The 21792-nt window shown below is 41.3% G+C and overlaps 1 protein-coding gene across 5 annotated transcripts in view; it reads left to right on the top strand.

Annotated features, from left to right (window-relative positions):
• Nucleotides 1–2588, top strand: part of PNPLA4 (patatin like phospholipase domain containing 4) — a 29485-nt gene extending 26897 nt beyond the window's left edge. For all 5 annotated transcript variants that reach the window (XM_063126359.1, XM_063126360.1, XM_063126357.1 and 2 more), the window contains one exon: nucleotides 1813–2588. In XM_063126359.1, the coding sequence (XP_062982429.1) occupies nucleotides 1813–1944 (132 nt within the window). In that variant the 3' untranslated portion in view covers nucleotides 1945–2588. The remainder of the gene's footprint in view (nucleotides 1–1812) is intronic.
• The last annotated feature ends 19204 nt before the right edge of the window (nucleotides 2589–21792 follow it).

Here is a 21792-nt window from a genome sequence, read left to right as displayed (position 1 = left end):
GATCTGCAAAAGGAGGGTAATCCTAACGGGCATCCAGCCTGGCCTGCACACAGGCCTTGCTACTACGTAAGGGCGAGCATTCTTGTCCAGGAGGTTGGCACTGCCTCTTTCGCCCTCCCCCTGGCCGTCCCCTTACAGGGTAGGGAAACCTTCCCTTGTCACCCCCCAACCCAGGCCACTAGGCTCAAGGTGGGGTGAGAAAGGTCGGCCTCAGAGGTAATCCTTATCTCCCAGCCCGACCACAAGGCTCAACACTGGAAGTCCTTGGGAATTACCTGTCACTGAAAACAGTGCATCTGAATGCTCACCATTCCAATCCCTCTGAATGCCCGTTCCTACCTGCCGGTAATGAAATGTGACCAAATTAGCTATCCGCCGAATCAACCTATTTATTCTCCCTGGCTGCCTTACAATGTGGAGTAGGCGAAAAAAACTCATGGCCAATTCAGAACATGAGTAAAAAAATCCTACTCGGTCCCCTAATGGCAGCCAGCAAGCTCACACTGCCTACAGGGAGGGAGGGAGGGAGGGAGCCGCGCAAAGCAAAGAGGGCTGGGAAGGGTAAGGGCCCAGTTTTTATCCCTTGGGTCACTCCTCCCAGCCCAGTGGCGCCAAACCCAAATGCCCAAACACCATTGGGCACACCTCTTCTCTTGCCCTGCCCGCAAACCTCTCCCCATGCCCAGGCTTTGCCGGGCATGGCAGAATGATCCTTGCTGTTATAGCCAACCTTGAACCTGGGCAACGTTGTGGGAAGTCTGATCCTGATTCACCCTCCTTCACTTAGAAGGGAGAAGAGCCACTAACTACTGAAAGTGGGGGTGGGTTGGTCAGAGGGGAGTTAAAATTAGGCAACCTGATTTTCTCATCCTAAATCCAGGCTACCTTTAGGCATTTTAGAACAGAAACCAGTCCTGTCTCTCTGGGTGGCTTTATTATATTGTGAATGATGTTTCACTATTTAGAGAATTGTTTTATTTTTTAATTTAGATATAACAGAAAATAGAACAGTCCCCTAACAATTGGGATTTAATAAGCTGTTACAGAAAACTTGGTTAATACAGTTTTAGTGGCGGGGGGAGGGGGGACACAAGAGAAAAGACGGGGGAAGAAAGAAAATGACACAGAAATAAATAAACTAATAAGTGTGCTGTGTAATCTTCATTTGATGTTATAATGACCAAATGCTCAGAGTGCACAAGCGGGCATATATTGTTGTAAGTCTGGTTGTGAAGCATGTTGAAAGAATCTCCACCATATAGCATAAAATGTTAACAGTTCTGTTTACATGTAAGCCATATGGCAGGGTGTTTTGTATTCTGTTTTATTTTGTTCTGTACAACACCATGAACGTTGATGATGCTATATAAATAAATAAATAAATAAATAAATAATAATAATAATAATTTTTCCTTGGATCAAAAGCAAATCATGAGGTTTTTTTCCTGATATTGCCATTGACCATATATTTCGGTACCATGCAGGTAAGTTCAAATTATCCAGTTTTTCCCACCGCTGCGTTATTGTCCAGCGAGTGGCAATTAACAAAATTGATAACAAAACTTACATTTCAGATTACATTCATTTGTATATTGATAGTCAAAACAGTTCTGGATCGTATACAATCAGCACATTGCTAGGGGCTCAGCGCACGAGGACCAGGGCCCAGCAGGACTGGCCGTGTGCACAAGGCCCCAATTGGATCCAACCCATAGTCACTCGAAGCCTCACTATATTATCTCAAAGGAAAGTTAACCCAAACAATTAGAAATTTTTTATGATCCCTCCATTTTCCTTGTTTCTTGGTTGCAGTTGTCCACAGCCAACTTCGTAAGGCTCCGTCAGGCACTGTTTCCACCAAGCCAAGAGAAAATGGAATTGCTGTACCAAGATGGATATGACGATGCCATACAATTTTTACTGAAGGAAAACTGGTTTGAATAGATTTTCTGTGTCGAAAATTAACGAAGTCTGATGGCTGTCAGAGCAAAGCTACAAACATTCTGCAGAGCCCAAGGGATTGCTGTCACAATTTCTGTTTATCTAAAACGAATACCATAGGAGTTGCATCTGTCGCTGTCAGACAAGTGTTTATAGGTGTGCTGGATGGAATTTGTAAACGGGTTCAAATGCATTGAAATTGTACTTCTATAGTTAGAGGATCTGCTTTTTTAGAGCAGGTTAAACTAATAAAATCCAAGGGTAATTTTGTGTACTATATGAGTCTAGTACAGTATGAAATAATAATTCAAGAAATGCTGAAATATGATTTGCCGACATTAATCACATTTAAGATATAGGTTCAGATTGTGGCCTGAAAATATGCACTGTCTGCAGAGAGTTGCATAGTCACGTTCTTTCGCAAGTAATCCTATTTGTTTGTGCCCATTAATTGACTTATTCATTTTGGTTTTTAAATCTGTTCTCCCCCACCCACCCCAGTGTACTCTCAAGCATGAACTCTAATTACAAAGAGACTGTGGGAGACAAAACAGCTTAATTGCATATCTTTTAATTGTTATGCATATGTGTTTTGCCATTAGTACATCTTGTTCTTCAAATAAATTGCATAACTTTTTACATTTTGATTTGCATAGTATAGCGTTTCAAAATGCTCGCTCTTGCTTTCTGTTCTGTCAAATTTATTGCCAAAAAAAGAGAAAAATGCTGGTAGTTGCATTTATTGATAGTTTGGGCATCTATTGGCCATTTATTGATAGTGTTACACTAGTGGAATGGATCCAACCCAGAATACAGACCACAGTAGATCCTAACGAAGTACGAAGTCAGTTGTGTAAAGCAGCCCTTGTTCTTCCCGAAGGGAGGGAATTTGCTGATGTGGAGAAAATTGCTGAAATTGCAAAGGCAACCACTTCATCCAAAAGACTTTCTACGAAGTTGGGAACCCACAGGGTTTGAATTTTCAGTAGCAGTATGACGTAAGAACAAGATTTTGTCTGTGTGGATTCTATAGTAAAGCATCAATGTACTGGATTATTAATACTTTGAATAAATGCTTATTTATTCAAAGTCTTTGTACATGTGGTTTTATTTAATTTAAGATATTTAATGTCACTTTTCAGGACTAAAGGGTTCTCCCAAAGCAGCTTCTAATTGGGAACAGTATAATCGATCTGACTTTTTTGTAGTGTTTTACCAATGAAAACAAGGGCACATATGCAATAGCAAAACTCTGCAGAAATAGTCTTCATGCAATTATCCATATAATCATAGCAAGATTGATCAAACAACACACACACACACACACACACACACACACACACACACACACAGGTGATGCATATATGTACATTGGTAATTAAGGGGAAGAGCTGAGCCTATTTTTTTCCCAGTGTGAAAATCAGCTCCCAATGTATGGTTCCAGGGACTGTAAACCCCTTGCAACATTTTGCAAAATTCTCTGTTATGTTTGCAGACAGTGACTTGCTTCCCCCATCCCTTCCATTCCTTTTAAATTACTGGTTTGTTGCAGCTGGGAGCAGTGGTGAAGTTGCCATCAACAACTGCCATTTTCCCCTTATAATGCTCCTCTGGAATCATGTAGAATTGTTCCTAGGACACGTGTGTGTGTGTGTGTGTGTGTGTGTCCGTGTCCCAACCCCCTGATCATTTTAGTCACCCCTTTTCCAACTCTATTCTACCCTTTTTGAAATAGGACTGCTAGCACTATCCTCATATTCCAAATCGGAGCACACAAAAGATTGTCTGAAAATAACTTGGTTTGATATAAAGGGAAAACTTATGAAATGGACCTGCTGAGGCATGGTAATGGTGATATATATATATGAAGACACTTTGTGTTGAATCATCAATAATACCTCAGGCTGCTTTGTTCTTCCAGATTTCGAAGGTGACAATTCCTCAGTTTCTCAGGAATGGATCTAATATGGCCAGTCAAGATTTCAGTATGAAATCTTCTTTTTAAGCCACTTGCCCTTTTTTATATAGGGCAGTAAAGGGTCAGGCCTTGAGTTTGACCTGATATTCAATAGGTAGACAACAGTGTAAGAAAATCATTGAGGATATGCATTCTCACTGACCTCTATTACTGACAAGGTGACACTACGGTCTGAAGCAATATTCTTCCAAGACTAGGGTATTAGTTCCATGGGGGACTCCTTGGAAATGGCTATGCCTGGAACACTGATCATTTAGTGTCTCACTGAATGGAGACTCTCATTTGAAAGTTGATTTCACCACTCCAATGTATTTTATGAGAAGGAGGTGTGAGCAAAATCCCTAAAAATGCATACAAACATCTCGTGGAAAATTTAGTAGGTGGAGGATTGAAGATATATTTTGCATAGATACATTTCTGCTCTGTGCAGAGTGACACACAAATATGCAACTAAAATGTAGTTGCCCTTCTGCGCCTGTTAATAAATCTAAAGACTCGATGAAAGAACATTCAAAATGGCATTTCTGTGTTCCACATGTGCACACCAGCAATGGGATTGTGGCTCAACACTGCTTAAAGTGGCATGTGCGAAATCAGTCTTACTCTATTTGATGAGACAGGTTAAAATCCAAAGAGACAACAAGCAACTGTAGTGGCAGCTCGGATGAAATGTTTTGAAATCATTCAAGATTGACAGTCAATTGGAGCATCAAATGTAGTGTGCATGGGAAGCATGATGCTGCCTGTATGTATCATTATGGCAATGAATCAGATTGTTGTGGTCCAATGTGGCAAATAATCTCTTGCTGTTGCATTTCATGACTCCTTAACTCTATTGCTTCCCATATTCGGAAGGGTTAGACCTGCGGGGATGTAAAACTAGACTATAAAAAAATAAAATGTATGCTCTCCAATTTGTTTACCTGGCTTTGGGTGAAATCCTCTGTGTGCACAGTTACGTTTTCACAAGATATTTGCCTGGAGAAAATCAAACTACATCCAGAGAAACTTTTGTCCTTACAGAAATGGGCCAAGAACAACTGCCTTGGAAGGTCTATCCCCAGAACAGGCCAAAAGCAGCCCAGTTTTCTGGGGGCTGGACATTTCTTTCAGGCCTGCCAAAGCCAAATAGAAAGCAATGAGGAGACTGGCAGTAGGGAAAAGAAATCTCCAAAGCTCATAAGAGTTTTTCAAATCGAGAAAAGTAAAAATAAAATATCAGATGGTTGGTTATGATTACAATCCTATGCATACTTACTAAGATTAAGTCCCATTAAGCCAGCATGACCGACTTTTTTAGAGCTGATCACAAATGGCCTCTCAATATACTCCACCCTGTTTGTCGGCTGAGAAATTGGGATTGGGGTGTTCACCTAATTTCTCCAGCAGGAAAAGAAATTCTCTAACAGTTTCTCTCAGGCAGAGCTCAACATTGGCAGGGATTGTAGCACAGCTTGTTTCTTTGTTCCTAAGTGGGTTTATCACACTCACCCACTGCCAATGCAAGTGGCCACAACAGCAACTGTGTTGGCAGACTCCCCCCTCTCCCCATTTTGCATCTTCTACAATACCCAGTACCTAGCATTGTTCCGTGCATTGTGAGGGGAAGAGGGAAGGCAGCCATCACAAAAATAACGGTGAAGAAAATTTGGAGGGAATTGTGCAATGTGGCCTTTTACCTCTAATGGGGTAAGAAAGGAAGAAGTTTAGATTTTTTTCTGAGAAAATGTTTTCTGATAAATTTTGGCTCAGCTCTAGTTGTCATTCTTCAGGGTTCAACACCTTCCCCAGAGTCTTCCAAATGTTAAATTTCTGAGGGTTGATTATGGATACATTTTGATTCTAATCCAGATGCTTATAATTCTGTTACTTCCCTGTAAGCCTGTAGTAGGTGTGAGGGTGCAGTGTTTTGTCCAACTCCAAGAAAGAGGTGGAGCTGGTGCTGCCCCGAAATCTGTCCTCCATGTTCCTGAAAGTTTTCTTCCACCATGGAAGAAGCGAATATTTTTCTGCTTCATTCTCAGGGTGTTTCATAATTTATTTTTTAAATTTCTTTTGGTAGTGTTTTTGAGTTTACTTAATCACTGCGAGGTTGCCGAGGGTGCTGTGTTTTTCTTTGCATTTCTCCATTTCTCTGCAGCCTCCAAGCTGCCTGCACGTCCTGATCGGAAAACCTCATGATGTCTTCCACTGATCATTAATTGAAGTGTGGGAAGCCAAGGAGCTTACCGGCTTCTGAAAAGGTGATTGTACAATGAAAGTCAAGACAGTCACGCATGGGCACACACTCCTTGGCCCCAATAATCCTGAATCTAACCAATGAGAATTTCTTCCAGGAAATTTGCTCCCTTGAATTTCTTTTGGAAAACAATCTCTTTTCTATTGAGAATGGTTGAAAAAATGTGGAAGGAATTTTTGGCACAGAAACACTTGAATTGGAAAGGAGAGAATGGGATTAATTAAAGGCAAAACTCTGAAAGCAGTTTGATGAAAGTGAATTTTACATAATTAGGAGCAGTTTCATATACATCTATATGGTATCTTAGTATAGCAGGCCTTTTTCTTCTTCTTTCAGAAGGTTAGGCAATTTTTAGTTCATTGGGAACGACCTTTAAAGATATGAATAAATAGCCCAGGTGTGAGGCCTATGAATGCTATCTTCTATTTTAAAGCAGCATTTCATAGATTTTTAAAAAAAGGGTATTTGCGTAGACAACCACCCTGACAATAGCAATGTGGAGAGAAAGAAAGAGAGAAGTATACCATTATAGAGATCTTGCTTGTCTTCAGGACAAGAAAGATAAGTGGAATTGCTGATAGCATTGAAGGGGGGAAAGGAAGTCTGAAGCAAAAGGAAGATAGCTAATGTATATTACTGTGAAATAAATACAGTTTTCTGGTAGGTTTATCCTTACATCAGTTTTCGTATTTAATGTGCATTCAGAGTTCATTTATATTAATGAATCCCCAATTTTATCCTCTCAAGGGAATGTTTTCTACAGATGCTGAATACAAAGCATGGATCTAATGCAGGAATTGGACAGTTTTCTATTTGGATGATAACAGCACAATCCTGTGCTTGTCTTCACAGAAACAAATTGAGTTCAATAAAACTTATTTCCAGGAAAGTGTTTACAGAATGGTAGAGCTCCGTCAGACGAGCGTTTTATCGCACTTTCATTACCGGGCACTCACATATGTTCGTAGGTCCTTCTCATGACGTCGTCTGCCTCCCACACATATCCCACCCCTTCTAGCCTTCTTCGCGCCACAAAAAACAAACAAACATCCCAGTAAGTCCGATTTATTTTTAAAGACAGAAGTTGCTGCTATCTCCTGCTGTGTGCAGGAGAAGCAGCAGGTTAATGGGCCACATGCACTTTATTTACTTCCTCTTTCAAAACAGGAAGTAATGAGTTACAAACATGTGGGCAGAAAAACGATGGAAAGCAGTCACGATTTTCCCCTGTGTGACAATGCTCCTAGTCTAAATAATGTTCAGGCTTAAATAACAACAACGGAATAAGAATTGCTCTTTGGATAGCAGAAAAAATTATAAAATTAGTAAGTAGATGATGAAATAACAGATTTAGGGATGTGGGGAAAACTTAGGAAGCTATCTTATTTTACAGAGCAATCCTATGCATGTTTTCTCAGAAGTAAGTAACACTATTTTGTGAAGGTTACTCCGAGGGAAGTGTGACTAAGAATGTAGCCTACAACTTAAGAATTACATGATTGTTTGACTTATTATTTAACCATTTCTGTTTTAACTAGCATATGGTATTCCCTTTACTTATCAAAACCATAGATCTAGTTGTTGACCCATCACAGGTGTCATGGGTCTTATTGGCTACCAGTTGACTGACCTGTCTGTATAGTGAAGGTCCGAATAGACATTTTCTTGGTAGCTGTTCCCTAACTTTGGAATTCATTGTATTCAGAGGGTCAAGACAGAAAATGCAAATCTGGAGAAATATATGAAGATCTATGAATAACATTGACTGCTGAAGCAAAGATCAGGTCTTGCCCTGGATAAGGAACCACTGAACCTTGTAGGACCTGCTTTGATCTCTTTGGAGGAAATTGAGGTATAAGTCAATGGTGGGCAACTTGCAGCCTTCCAGATGTTTTGGCCTACAGCTTCCAGCAGCCCTAGCCAGCATAGTCAATGGTGAGAGAAATGCAAGCTGTAAGCCAAAACAACTGGAAGGCCACAAGTTGCCCACCCTTCGTATAACTGAAAAAATAAAGGAACCATCAAACAAACCCATAAATTATTAGTTTCAAAAGACTCCCCCATCTCAGAACGGTCTTCTTTGTTTAATTATTCATTCATTATATGCACATTTTGTGGACTCCTTCTCCTCCAAAACCTTGAGCCAAAGGTTTCTCTGGAGAAGGACTGCCTCAGCCCTGAGCTCTCATAATATTACCATCCTCTCCAGTAAGGTTTCCACTGGGTTATATAGAGGACGCCGTACACATAAAACATAAAGAGATGGTTAATTATTGAATATTAACCGCTAAAGTAGAAAGCCTGAAGGGCCTTGAGCAGAACATTGCCTAGAGGATGTCATAATTGGTGAAAGTGCCACATTTGGTTAGATATTTGGGAAGTTAAGAGAAAGTTAATATGATTGGGGGTGGTATTTTATGAAAACCCTTTTAATGGGATAAGTAGTATAGAGTTGTTGAGATTTTGAGGGCCTCTTTTGTACTATAAGTTAATAAGATGTTTTATTTTTTAAAAAAATACTATATAAGCAGTAGATATATTTACTTTATGTGAGGATGAGGATGATGATGATGATAATTTATTTCTTACTCGCCTCTCCATTTTGATCGAGGTGGGGAACAACAATAAACAATAAAATACATAATACTCAATTAAAACATAATATACATTGTTAAAAACATCCTAAAAAACATCCTAAAAACATTTTAAAAACATAAGAATATGAGAATATCTATAATGAAGACAGGGTTAGTCAGCTTTTGTGTACAATGTGCCTTGTTCTTTATGTCAGTTGTGAACTGTGTTGCACACACACACCTATATTGCTGCTTTGTACAACTATAAAAACTTGCATATAAAACCATGAGAGGACCCCCTCCCTCTGCGGATTTCTTTCAGACAGAGAGGGGGTGTCCTTTTTGTTCAGTGTGTTTCTAGCTCATTACTGGGCTTTATAAGCAGTCGGAGAGGAGGCAGCAGAGATGGTAAGACTATGCTCTCTGGCTCCTGCTTGGAATGGGTGCCTCCCCATATTATAGGTTGGCGGAAGGCATCACCTGTAACAGAAAGGAGTCCCTTGCCCTATGCTTATTATTATTTATTACATTTCTATATCACTCCATAGACGAAGCTCTCTGGGTGGTTTACAAAAGCCATCCTCAGACTTCCTCCAGCCATGAAGTCTGTATGCAAGCCACTCAGTCTGTCTAGCCCTGCTAGGCTCTGCCATGGCCCTGACTTCTGCCCAGGAAGCTGTGCCTCCTCATCCCTAACCCTAACCTGAGGATTAACCCTAACCCTAATGTAAAGCAGTAGGGAAATGGGTATACAATGTACCACTGACACTTCCCACCAGCTACAAAAAGTCAGTATGCAAGCAGTCCTGGGGGACCACTCAGTCTGTCTGGCCCTGCTAGGTTCTTCCACGGTCCCCATACCTGGCTGCAGAGCTATGACTCCTCAACTCTAACCCTAACCAGAAGAATAAGCCTAACCCAACCCTATACCAGGGAGCCAGGGAAAAAGTACTGGGGAACACTGACTCATGTTGTAGGACTTGGTGGAACTCCACATGCCTGCTTGCGCAGTTGGTGTCTATGATAACAATAATCTCTGCCCAAAAGCACTGTAAAAAGGAGAGCTCTGGTAAAGATAGTCCTTTTTCCGTTTCCCTCCCTGCCATTTTTATTACATGGAGAGCTTGGAGGAAAATATCCATTTTTTTCAGCACACTGCCAATTCATTCACAAAGGTTCAAGAGGACCCAAATTCAGTTCAGAGAGATATGGAGGGAGTTGCTCAGACTCCTGAATCTCAGGCTCCCAAATCTTTCTGTTGTGGTCTGCTTCAGCTCCGTAGTTGTCCAGATCTAATGCACAGTCCTGCTTTATCATACTGAAGTTCAGTTACTGTATACTAGTACTTTCTAGTCTTGTATATAGGACCCTCATTTTATCAGTTTCTTCCTTAATTTCTGATCCAGAATGTGAATGAGAGAAAAGAAATGTGAGGGTCGTAGTTCAGTGTGATAGAGCACATTCTTTGCATGCAGAACTTCCCAGATTCAATTGCCAGCATCACCTGAAGGGTTAGAAGGAATGCTGCCTGATACCCTGGAAAGATGTTGCCAGTCAGTGTGGACAATACTGGGCTAGGTGGACTGACTCAGTATAAACCAATTTCTTGTTGCAAGAGAGTGACAAAATGGTTGCCTGTGAACTGAAATTAAAACATCTTAGGAACTTTGTGCAGTTTATGAGTCACACACAGGTGGGTCACAGGTTTTTTTAGAACATTTTCTGTGGTTGACTATAATTAAGCAGGATTACTCGATTTTCCATGTCATACTACCCACATTTGTTGGGTTTTCCAAATTATTTATTTCCTGTTATCATAGTTATTCATCATTACCCGGCAAAGCGTTCACCTTTTGTGTTGTCTGATGTGCTCTTGCCAGCATGATTTCTTTTTCTAGAGGAAGCTTTTTGTTGGCCCTGTGCACAAACATATTTTGTACAGCAGGTTCATAGCTTGGGGGTTCTCCTAGAACCATCTCTGTCCCTTGAGGCTCAGGTGGCCTCGGTGGCACGGAGTGCTTTCTACCAACTCCAGTTGGTGGCCCAGCTACGCCCCTATCTGGACAGGGATAACCTAGCTTCAGCTGTCCATACTCTGGTAACCTCCAAATTAGATTACTGCAGTGCCCTCTACATGGGGCAGCCTTTGAAGACGGTTCGGAAGCTGCAACTTGTGCAAAATGCGGCGGCCAGATTGATAGCTGGTGCAGGGAGGTCTGAGTATATAACACAGATTCTGGCCTGCTTGCATTGGCTGCCTATACGTTTCCGAGCCCAATTCAAGGTGCTGGTTTAAACCTATTAAGCTCTACATGGCTTGGGACCGCAATGCCTGATGGAACGCCTCTCCCGACATGAACCTACCCGTACACTACGCTCAACATCTAAGGTCCTCCTCTGCGTGCCTACTCCGAGGGAAGCTCGGAAGATGGCAACAAGGGAGAGGGCCTTTTCAGTGGTGTCCCTCCGACTGTGGAATGATCTCCCCGATGAGGCTCGCCAGGTGCCAACATTGTTATCTTTCAGGTGCCAGGTCAAGACTTTCCTCTTCTTCCAGGCATTGAACGGCATTGAACGCTAAGTTTGTTTTTTAATGGACCCCAGAATTGTTGTTTTAAATGGATGCTGCTGTTTTCATACTGTTGTTTTTATGTCTCTGATGGTTTTTAAATTTTGTATACTTTTAATGTTTACTGTTTTTAGCTTTTGTGAACCGCCCAGAGAGCTTTGGCTGTGGGGCGGTATATAAATGTAATAAAATAAAATAAATAAATAAATATTTGAATCTCACTCAGCAAAATGTTGGCCTCATAAAACCAAACAACCCTTTCCCTTTCTTTCTTTTTAAAAAGCAAAATAAGTAACAATTTGTCTAATTCTACAAACATATGAGAAGAGCCAGACAAATCAAAAGCTTTCTAGCCTAGCTTCAAACACAGTTACTATGCCCTGACAACTTGAACTGACTGGCTTTGTGGTGGAAACTATAATTTCTGTCACCATTTTATGCTGCCTGTGCTTATGGTAAGTCTTTACCAAGATTTTAGTAGGCCCATTTCATGTAGCCTTTTAGGTGACCACTCATGTTTGTCTTGTCAGATCTGTGGAAGGGGGCCTTGGGATATTAATGAGTGCTTTGAAGAAGAAAATTAATCTCCCTCAGTTTGTGGCTATAAAACTATGAACTAAAATTGGCAAATGACGCTCCTCCATGCCAGATGTACTTAAATTATTGTCAGTCAACTGAAGCAAAGCATAAAAGACCCACAGCTTAGAAACTGGCTAGAGAGTTACGGTCCATTGAGAGTTCAGGGATATGTTTGAAAGGCCGTTGGAATTAGTCCTGGCTCAATCTCAGTATTTGCTTTGACAGAAAAGGAAACACACACGCACGCTTCGGATAGGGAACTACTGAGTTATTCCAGTGCAAAATGATAAACATTCTTCTTGCATTGCATAAAAGTTATGTCAACATTGTTTGAGAGATAGCGGATATGATGATGTGACAAGGTTTTCTTGAGCTACGTTGTACCTTCTTTTCAAGAGACTGCCCAGACTTCTGCTCCATCACAACACTAAAATTAGCAGCACAGCTGTATTCTGGGTACATATAATCTGTCTTTCCTCCTTGCCTTCCTTTTTCAGCTTAGTGATGTCTTCAGTATATGTTGTAAAATATGTTTTAATAATATGGAAATGCAAGTAGGACCTGCAGAAAAATGTTCCAGCGTGCACTGCTGCTGGAGTTAAAGATTCCAGCTAGCCAGCCAAGCCCTTTTTGCCAGCATACTTCAACCTAGGCCTAATCTACACCAAGAAGGATATATGGTATGTGTCAATGGGCTCCAACAGTTGTCAGTGCACTTCAATACCATGATAAAGCAATAGTGTAGATCCTGCAGTGCGCTTCAATACTGCTATTAAGCAGTAGTGTGGCTCCTGCCTTTTAGAGCTTCATCCCACATACCTGTTTCCCTTGAATTATCCCTTACAGCTCTAAGTTGTCACCATTGTTGTTGTTGCTACCAGGCAGCTAGATTCTTACATACCAGGAAATGAGTTTAAGAGGGCAAATGTAAAAAAAAAAATGTAAAAAATCAACGGATGACCCAATCTGATTCAAATTTGGTATGCTTGAAGCTCTCCTTAATGTCTATTACTGTTCCAATTTTCATGCCTTTATCTTTAAAGCTTACGCAGATGTAAGTATTTGTTTAATTTTTCTTCAAATCCTGCTCCTGCGCCCCAGTGGCCGCTCGGAAAACAGCAAATGATACGCTCGAAAACTAGTAGCAAAATATTTCACTTCTTTTGGTTAAGAAGTGCAATTAAAGCAGGATGCATGGGAGTACTTCACAATAAAAGCAGATTATAAGATGGAAAACTTCAGAGTCTTTTGCACGCAATTCGCAGTGACTGCACAGTATAACGCTGGTGTGATAAAGCTCTTATACACCGCTTTCATACTGCTTTCATAGTGCAATATCCTGTTTGGTGTAGATTAGGCCCTATTCTTCTTCTCCCTCCCCCTATCCCAATTTTCTGGTCTCCCCCCTCACTTACATGTCAGTCAGCATTCCATGCCTATTTTTTTTTATTCATGTCCCCCCATTATTTTTTAAGTGTTCTGTGTTCTTTGTACTTGTTTCCTAAAGGTATGTGTGTGTGTGTGTGTGTGTGTGTGCGTGTATCCCCCAAGTACATGCCTCTCGTTTGTGCCTGGATGCTGTTGTTTTGACTACATTAGAATTTTTATTCTGAGAATGAGCTCACACTTCATATATTCTTTGTATTTTAGATTTTGTTTGGTGTGCCCCCTCTGAGAAAAGCTCAAGGAGTGTCAGTATGGGAATGGGGCTTTTCTGTGACAGCCCCATGTTTATGGAATATTCTCCCCAAAGAAGGTTGCGCAGCGTCGACACTTTTTGGCGCCAGGCAAAGATGTACATATTTTTCCAGGCCAGAGAGCTTCAGCTGTGAGGCGGTATACAAGTGCAATAAATAATAATAATAATAATAATAATAATAATAATAATAACAACAACAACAACAACAACAACAATAATAAATAATTTGGACATTAATTGTGACCCAATTATTGCGGGCCGCTTTTATGGTGCTTGTTCTAGGCTGTGAGCAGGCGGAGAATTTGTGTATTTATATATAATATTGTTTCTAGAGCATGTTTTTATGATATTTATTTGTATTTGTATTATTTTGCTAATTATGGTTTATATTGATTGTGGTTTTCTTCTTCCTGTTATATTAATCATGGATTTCTGTATTGTGTAAGTCATTTCAAGAATTGCTTTTATGGTGGGAAATGATGCATAGATGATGATGATGATGATGATGATGACAATAATAATGCATATTCCGTGTTTCTGGTGTGGGGTGTCAACTATATTATTAGAACAAAATCACAAAAATAGGAGCTGTTGGTGGTGCCTGAGGGTGTCAGCAACCGCAGGCAGGGCTGGGCAGAGGGGCGGGGCCAGTGGGGCCAGTTGCCATGGGCCTATGATTTTGAGGGGGACTACTCTGAGTCCCCCTGGGCAAAGTTGCTTAATTTTTCTGTTGTTGATGATGAATTTGCCCCAAGAAAAACATTTCTGAATGTGAAGAAGTGATGTCTTATATATATCTTGAATAAAAGTGCTTGCCATTACCTTTTTAATAAATAGTTCTAGTTCATATGTATTCAGAACTGATTAAAAATACTTAATGATCAGTTTGAAATGGGGCCTACATTTCCCATCTGGCCCGGGCCTATTACCAGCTTTGCCTGCCCCTGCCCCCAGGTGCCATGTTGGGTCCCCTGCCATAGAGATTACTCCATGTATTCACCTCCTTGGGATCAAACCTGATCATTTGCATTGCCATCTTTCAGAAATTGTTCTCTGTGTGTGGAAGCATAGCATTAACCAATATCAAAGGAGAGATTAAAATGACCAGTTTGGGAAGTGAAAACATACTAACTTGCCTCCGTGTGTGTGTTTTTCTGTCTGTCATTCTGCACAGAAATAGAAGAAATTGGAAAAGAATTCGTAAATATGCAGTTGTAATTTATCTTGAATAATTTAAAACAGGCTTATCAAGCTGGATAACTTCATAATGTGAATTTTGAATTGCCCCAAAAGGAGACAAAATAGTAGTCAACATCAATTTTTAATCATCCCTAAATTCTTTCCCCCTCTTTACGAAAATCACTATCTTTTTTTGTTAGCCTAAGGCTTCTTCTAATTCCTACAGACCAGCTCTCATTGCACCATTAGCAAGCTGGTGAACAACATATCCATTCTTTCTATTAAAAAAAATAGCAGATATAACCATTTTCAGAATCCAGATGTTCTAGCTTCTGAAAACTCAAGTCTACAGTATTGATCATACAAAATATAAATTAACAGTGCAACCCTATATATGTCTGCCCAGGTCATACACCCATTGTGTTCAATAGGACTTAGTGTCATTTGTGGATATAAGATAGCAGCCTAAATGGGACTTTAAAAATGACAACTATTATATGTGACCCCAGCATCCATAACTTAATCTCCATAAAATTTCATGTGCTGGCGAAAAATCTAGAATTAATGGCAGTTGCGTGTGGCTGAATCAGAAATTGGAAAACAGATCCATTGATGCGGGGGTGGGGAAAGGAGAAGAGGAATTTTGATATGCTCTACGGATTTTACCCTGCTCCTGCCATGCCTGGTTTAAAGGACCAAAGAATTTAGTTGTGGTGGTGTTAATCTATTACCTTTCTTCAGCACTAAATTTTGCTTAAAATAAATTAGGCTTTAAAAATTAGTATCACTCTTTCATACATTTAATTCCATAAATATGTCATTAGCTGGCATAATCATAAATGTTCAGGAACACCAATTATATATCTAGTTTCTGTCCTTCCAAGAGGCAGTAAGCCTGCGTACACCAGTAGCTGGGGAAAATGGGTGGGAGGGTGCTGTTACATTCGTGTCCTGCTTGTGTGATAGCTGGTTGGCCACTGTGTGAACAGAATGCTGGACTAGATGGACTCTTGGTCTGATCCAGCAGGGCTCTTCTTTTGTTCTTAAGGAAGCAAGTGAGGAAAATATGGAACAGATGGGCCAGAAGGGAATGTAATTCAGACTCTTTAACATGTGTCAGAGAATAAGTCTACTGCAAATAGCTCCTCTCTTATTTTATTGGCAGCATATATGCTCATGTAAGCAGCAAACATGTTACAATTGCTTAGTCACCAGAGCAGCACATTGGTTCTTTAAATTTAAGTAAATTAAGGGCACAATCGTATGCATATTTACAGTAGAAAGAAAAAAAGTCCTATAACTTCCAGCATTCCCTAGGATGAAAGTTGTAGAACTTTTTTCTATCTGAACATATCATAGAATCATAGAATTATAGAATAGCAGAGTTGGAAGAGGCCTACAAGGCCATCGAGTCCAACCCCCTGCTCAATGCAGGAATCCACCCTAAAGCATCCCTGACAGATGCTTGTCCAGGTGCCTCTTGAAGGCCTCTAGTGTGGGAGAGGCCACAACCTCACCAGGCAACTGATTCCATTGTCGTACTGCTCTAACAGTCAGGAAGTTTTTCCTGATGTCCAGCTGGAATCTGGCTTCCTTTAATTTGAGCCTGTTATTCCGTGTCCTGCACTCTGGGAGGATCGAGATATGCATATGCATATATTTCCTCCCTAACATTCAAGTAACACTGGAGTGAAGTATCTGATGGGATTGTGTGTGTGTTGGTTTCATTAGGTCTGGAGGCTGGGAGGAAAATGGCTCTAGTCTTTGAAGTGCTGACAAAAATTGATTTCAATTTTGGAAGGTGATATATTTCAAAATTTAGGATATTAGAGGCAACTCCCCATCACTACCACCCACACTATTATATGAAGGTGAGACAAACAGCAACTGTGTTCCTAGCATGATCAGGAACCATTTCCCCCCATTATACCTCTGTGAAAAGTCACTCTGTAATGCTATATATCACCCTTCCAGGGACATTGAGCTTCTTCAGATGTGTGTTTTATAGCACACTTTTGACTGGTCACTCACGGATGATTGCAGGTCATTTTGATGATGGCGTAATCCTCCTGCACGTCTCCTGCTCCTTTTGCTCTTTTTTACATCAGAAAACCTGACTTTTCTGAGCTATAGCAATATTTGTCACTATTTCTGCCATGTGCAGGAGAAGTTGCACTATAAAATGCCCAGTAGCGAACACTGTCCCTCTAAAATGAACAGGCCAAGTGGTTGCAGCTTTCTTCCCCTTTCTTCCTTGTGTGATTCTGCTTGTCCCACCTACGGAAGAGAACCAGGAAAAAGAGAGAGGGTAAGGAAACACAATTTCCCGCCTGTCTTAAAATCCTCATTTATTTATTTTTTACTATGGAACAAAATGGAAAACTGAGCTAAATATGATAAATGTGTCAAAATCCTGACCTAGCTCACATCTACCGTAAATTTTACAATTGACATAACTGGTAAATACATATAACTTAACATATGTTGCACTGTTTGAAATTTCCATCCACTGTAGTTTGATGGGGCAGGGTGTGGGTGGGAGACAATGAATTCTACCTTGTATTTTGGTGTTATAAAAGCTTCCTATTACTCTCTAAAGAAAGAACATCTGTCATAGTCATATTTATCTAATAAGCATACCATCTCTTTCTTTAGAGACATAATAGCCACATTTGAAGGAAATCAGGATGGAATATCTAGGCTGACTTAGTTTATGGCCCTTATCTATGTTATGGCCTTACATGCCTGGAAATGGTGTAGGATAGGACATCTTGATATTGAAGTTGTAAAAAGCTAAATTCCCTCTTCTTCTTCTTCTTCTTCTTCTTCTTCTTCTTCTTCTTCTTCTTCATCATCATCATCATCATCATCATCACAATCTAATTGGTTTGGATCCAGACTTAATTATACTTTGAGAAACCCCATTGATTTCAGTGGGTCTATGACTAAGTCTGGATCTGGATACAACTTCTTGTATCTAACTCATTGTATGGCATGATAGGGCACTTACAAAGGTCCCACTGCTGACCCAAGACAATGCACAAATTTCCCATTTGCCAAAGGGAGAATGACCAGTTCATAGAACAAGAAACAGCTTAAGAGAGTCACTTAAGTCCTGTAGGAGAGTCACTCCTACAGGAGCTATGATGTGAGAGGCAATGGGAAACATGATAGGATGGGATGGAGGACAGACATTATGAGAAACACAGTGTGTGCAAACTTGCCACTATCCCTGTGTGTTGAAGCCTCTTTTAAGATGTTGTCCTTGGGCTTATCTACATCAAGCAGGATATTCCACTATGAAAGTGGTATGCTTTATAGTGGTATTGAAGTGCCCTGACAACTGTTGGGGGCTATGACACATACCATATACTGCTTTCATACCACTTTCATATTATATCCTGCTTGGTGTAGATGTGTCATGGGCCCAAACAGTTGTCAATGCACTTCATGACCACTATCAAGCAGTAGTGTAGATCCTGCAGTGCACTTCAATACTGCTATAAAGCAGTAGTGTGGCTCCTGCCTTTTATATACTGCTTTCATACCACTTCCATAGTGGAATATGCTGCATGGTGTAGATGAGTCCTTGACTGAGCGAATGAATGTCAACCTACACTCTTTCCTTTTTCCAAAAGATTCATTCCTTTGAAATCCTTTTTCCAGTGCCCTTTAATTTCCCCATCTCTTTATATGTATATCACATATACATTATATGTATATTCCTTTCTGCAGCCTCCTACATTTACTATATTATCAATTTGTGGCAAGGAGTCCTTTGAACTGTCATTCCTCAAGGGATTACTATTCCATCATTAAGGGATGGGATATGTAAGAATAATATGCTGGTATATTAACTGTTTCGCTTCACCCAAAGGGAATTCTCTTGACTGACTTAGAAATATGGTCTTTGTTCTGCACCATAAAGATAAGTAGCGCTCTTGGAAAAGAAAGAAACTTCTTAAATTATTTTCTTGCAATAACTATCCCAGGAGAGCCAGAATGATTTTTTTTCTGTTTCAGCCAATGATCCAAAAGTCCTCTACATTGTATTACTTGGCCAATTTGGTCATTTGAAAATTGTATCTTTTCTTAATAGCCAAGTCCAACAGGCCACCTTAGGCTTCTGTGTAGGTATAACACTAAGTTTTCCCTGCTTCTGGTTTTAATAAGTATCTGTAGGTCACAAGTTTTGAAGTGGTAACATATGACTTGACTGTACATTAACCAATAAAGAGATTATCTTTTCTTTTAACTTTTGCCATTGTTTCAACTGAAAAAGTCTTAGGTTTCTTGACTTAATGAGGGGTAGCCAGGTTAAAAGCAAGGTCTTCTGCAACTGTGGATGAAAAGGATATTTCCATTCATTGCACCCAAAATGATGTACCTGATCAACTATGACACCTGGCATAATGATACATCAGCAGTTTAATACTCCCTGGTGAGTATCCCAAATGGGTGGCAGATGGTGCCTAAACTAGCTGTCAGATTCCAGTAAATAGAGGTCAACACAACATCTGTCTTGGCTACTATGCTCTTGCAGGCACACAACGAAGATCATTTAAGCTTTCTGTAAATTCTGTAGAATGCTGTCTTGTGATGCAGATCAACATTCTTAACTGCAAGTGACTGCTTCTATACACAAATTCTGCTTGCCATCGAGTGTATGCTTTTTGAAAGATAGAGCTGCAGGTGTTGTTGGAATTTCTTGTGTCAAATACATAATTCAATACATTCCTGTTAGTTTCCCTTCTGCATGTAAAGGCAATTCTAGTAGCATTATTAATTATTATTAGTGGAATTAAGTACAGAGATATTAAGTAGGTGTGACAGCAAAGGAAAACTTCTACACATTATTATAGTCCAGCAAGGATACAAACAATGTAGGAACATGGGAGCGTGCTTTATATCAGGTCAGACCATTAGTCCATCTAGCTCACACCAAATGGTAGCAAGTCTCCTGGGCTTCTGACATGGACATGTTAGGGACTGAACATGGGACAGTTTGCATTAAAAGCATGCGGCCTACCTCTGAGCTATGGCCCTTCTCCAAATGTATGGAACTGGGTATATCTGGTAGTCCTGACAGGGCTGCCCCAAGGCATTTTGCTGCCTGAGGCAAAGGAACAGAAGGCATGCTCACTCCCACCTCATTCCATGCACAGAAGCTAACCAGGCTGTCATTTGAAACTTTGACACTGGAAACTAGGGATGTGCCCCGCTTCTAATCGGACCGGCGAATTAGAAGCGGAGCGGGGTGCTTCGCCTGCCCTTAAGGCGGTGGCGAAGAGGATTGGGGGGCTGGCAGAGCGTGGCGAAGAGGATCGAGGTGAAGGGGGATCCTTTGCCTCGATCCAGAGCTCCGCCGGAAAGGTAAGTGGGGTTTACCGGGCCCTGCCGCTGTCACTGTCGCCCATGTGGTGACAGCTGCAGGGCCCTCCTCTCCCTTACCTGCATCCATCCACGGTCCCTCGGCTTCTTCAATTGAGCCCGCGGTTCAACCAGGAAGTCTAGGCCGCACGGCCCAGACTTCCTGGTTGAACCACGGGCTCAATTGAAGAAGCCGACGGACCGCGGACGGAGGCAGGTAAGGCCCCCCTCCCCCTTGGTCCCTTACCGGGCTCTGCCGGCGATGGCGGCAGGGCCCGGTAACCCTCCTTGCCCTCCTCTCCCGGCCTTACCTGGCGCCACTCCCCTCCACTGCGGAGCTCCGATTCGGAGCCGGAGCTCCGCGGCGAAGAGGAGTGGAGTACGGGCGGAGCAGCGCGGAGTGGAGCGAGCCGATCCGAAATTTTCGGATCGGCCCGCAGGGCGGAGCGGGGGGTCCGTGCACACCCCTACTGGAAACAGGCTAGCTTGGGGAACGCAACACGAGTCCTGTGGCATATTCAGCTCTGTCTCCCAACACTTCAGCACCATTACCTGCCCCCCATATCACCACCTGTTGCTTCACGCAGTATTCATGTAGTTCATTTTTCTGGCAGCTACCATACACCCAAGCTCTGTATGAACTAGGCCTTGAAGTAACTGGGTACAGTACTGAGTTGTTTAAGCTGGCTGCCACCTCAATACAATTTCCAGTACATTGGCACTTGGCAGCTTTTTCTGTGAACACATGGTAACTGGTGTTTTTCTTCTATAACAGCAATTAATCAACCCCCAAAGTATTAAATGAGCAGCCATTTTATTCACTAATTGAATGTTTTGAACAATTTTCCCTGCCCAAAGTGACACAATATCATTATATTTTTCTTCATTGTAAAATGCTTTTCAGCCATGGAAAGCTCTGAGCATCTGTTTCTATGGGAAAGTTCCATACTAATCTCCAGTTAATTGCACATCAAATATTTATTTCTCATCCAATAAATTAATGAAGCAGACTTGTAGTGAGGAGGGAAAAGTCATTGGCAAACACCTATAAATATATACTGACGTGCTATAGCATTTTTGGCCGGAATCCTTTAAGGCAGAATGGCAGTGTTTCACTGGGAAATGGGTAATTATTTAATCACAACACTTTGTTTTTAATTGTATGAAAGAAAATAATTACATGTGGTCATGGCATATCATGGCTGAAATATAACTTTTTATGATTAATGAGACTTTGGAATGCAGTCAGTTGGCCACTGGGCTCAGGAATTATCTGAGGTTTAAATAGTATATTGGATGCTATATACTAGGGGTGTGCACGGACCCCCCGCTCCGCTTCACTTGCAGATCCGCCATTTTTCGGAGCGGGTCGCTCCGCCCCGCCCCCGCTCCGCCCACTTCCGCTCCGCTCCGCCCGGAGCTCCGGATCGGATCCGGAGCTCCGTTTTTGCCCCCCCATAGGCTTGCATTGAAAGCTAAAAAAGTAAACAACTTTTTTTCCGTTGAAGTTAGAAACCTCACGTTTGGCACCATGACACCTCATGGGCGTATACACACACACGCCAAGTTTCAAGGCAATCCCATCATCCCCTGATTTTTGGCGAATTTTTGAAAATCGGGCACCCCATTCACACCCCTTGGGATAGCTCCGTCAATTTGCAT

This window comes from Elgaria multicarinata, chromosome 5 (assembly GCF_023053635.1).
Source record: "Elgaria multicarinata webbii isolate HBS135686 ecotype San Diego chromosome 5, rElgMul1.1.pri, whole genome shotgun sequence".
NCBI lineage: Eukaryota > Metazoa > Chordata > Lepidosauria > Squamata > Anguidae > Elgaria > Elgaria multicarinata.
The sequence above is the reverse complement of the archived record's forward strand: the minus strand, read 5'-3'. Positions and strand labels throughout refer to the sequence as shown.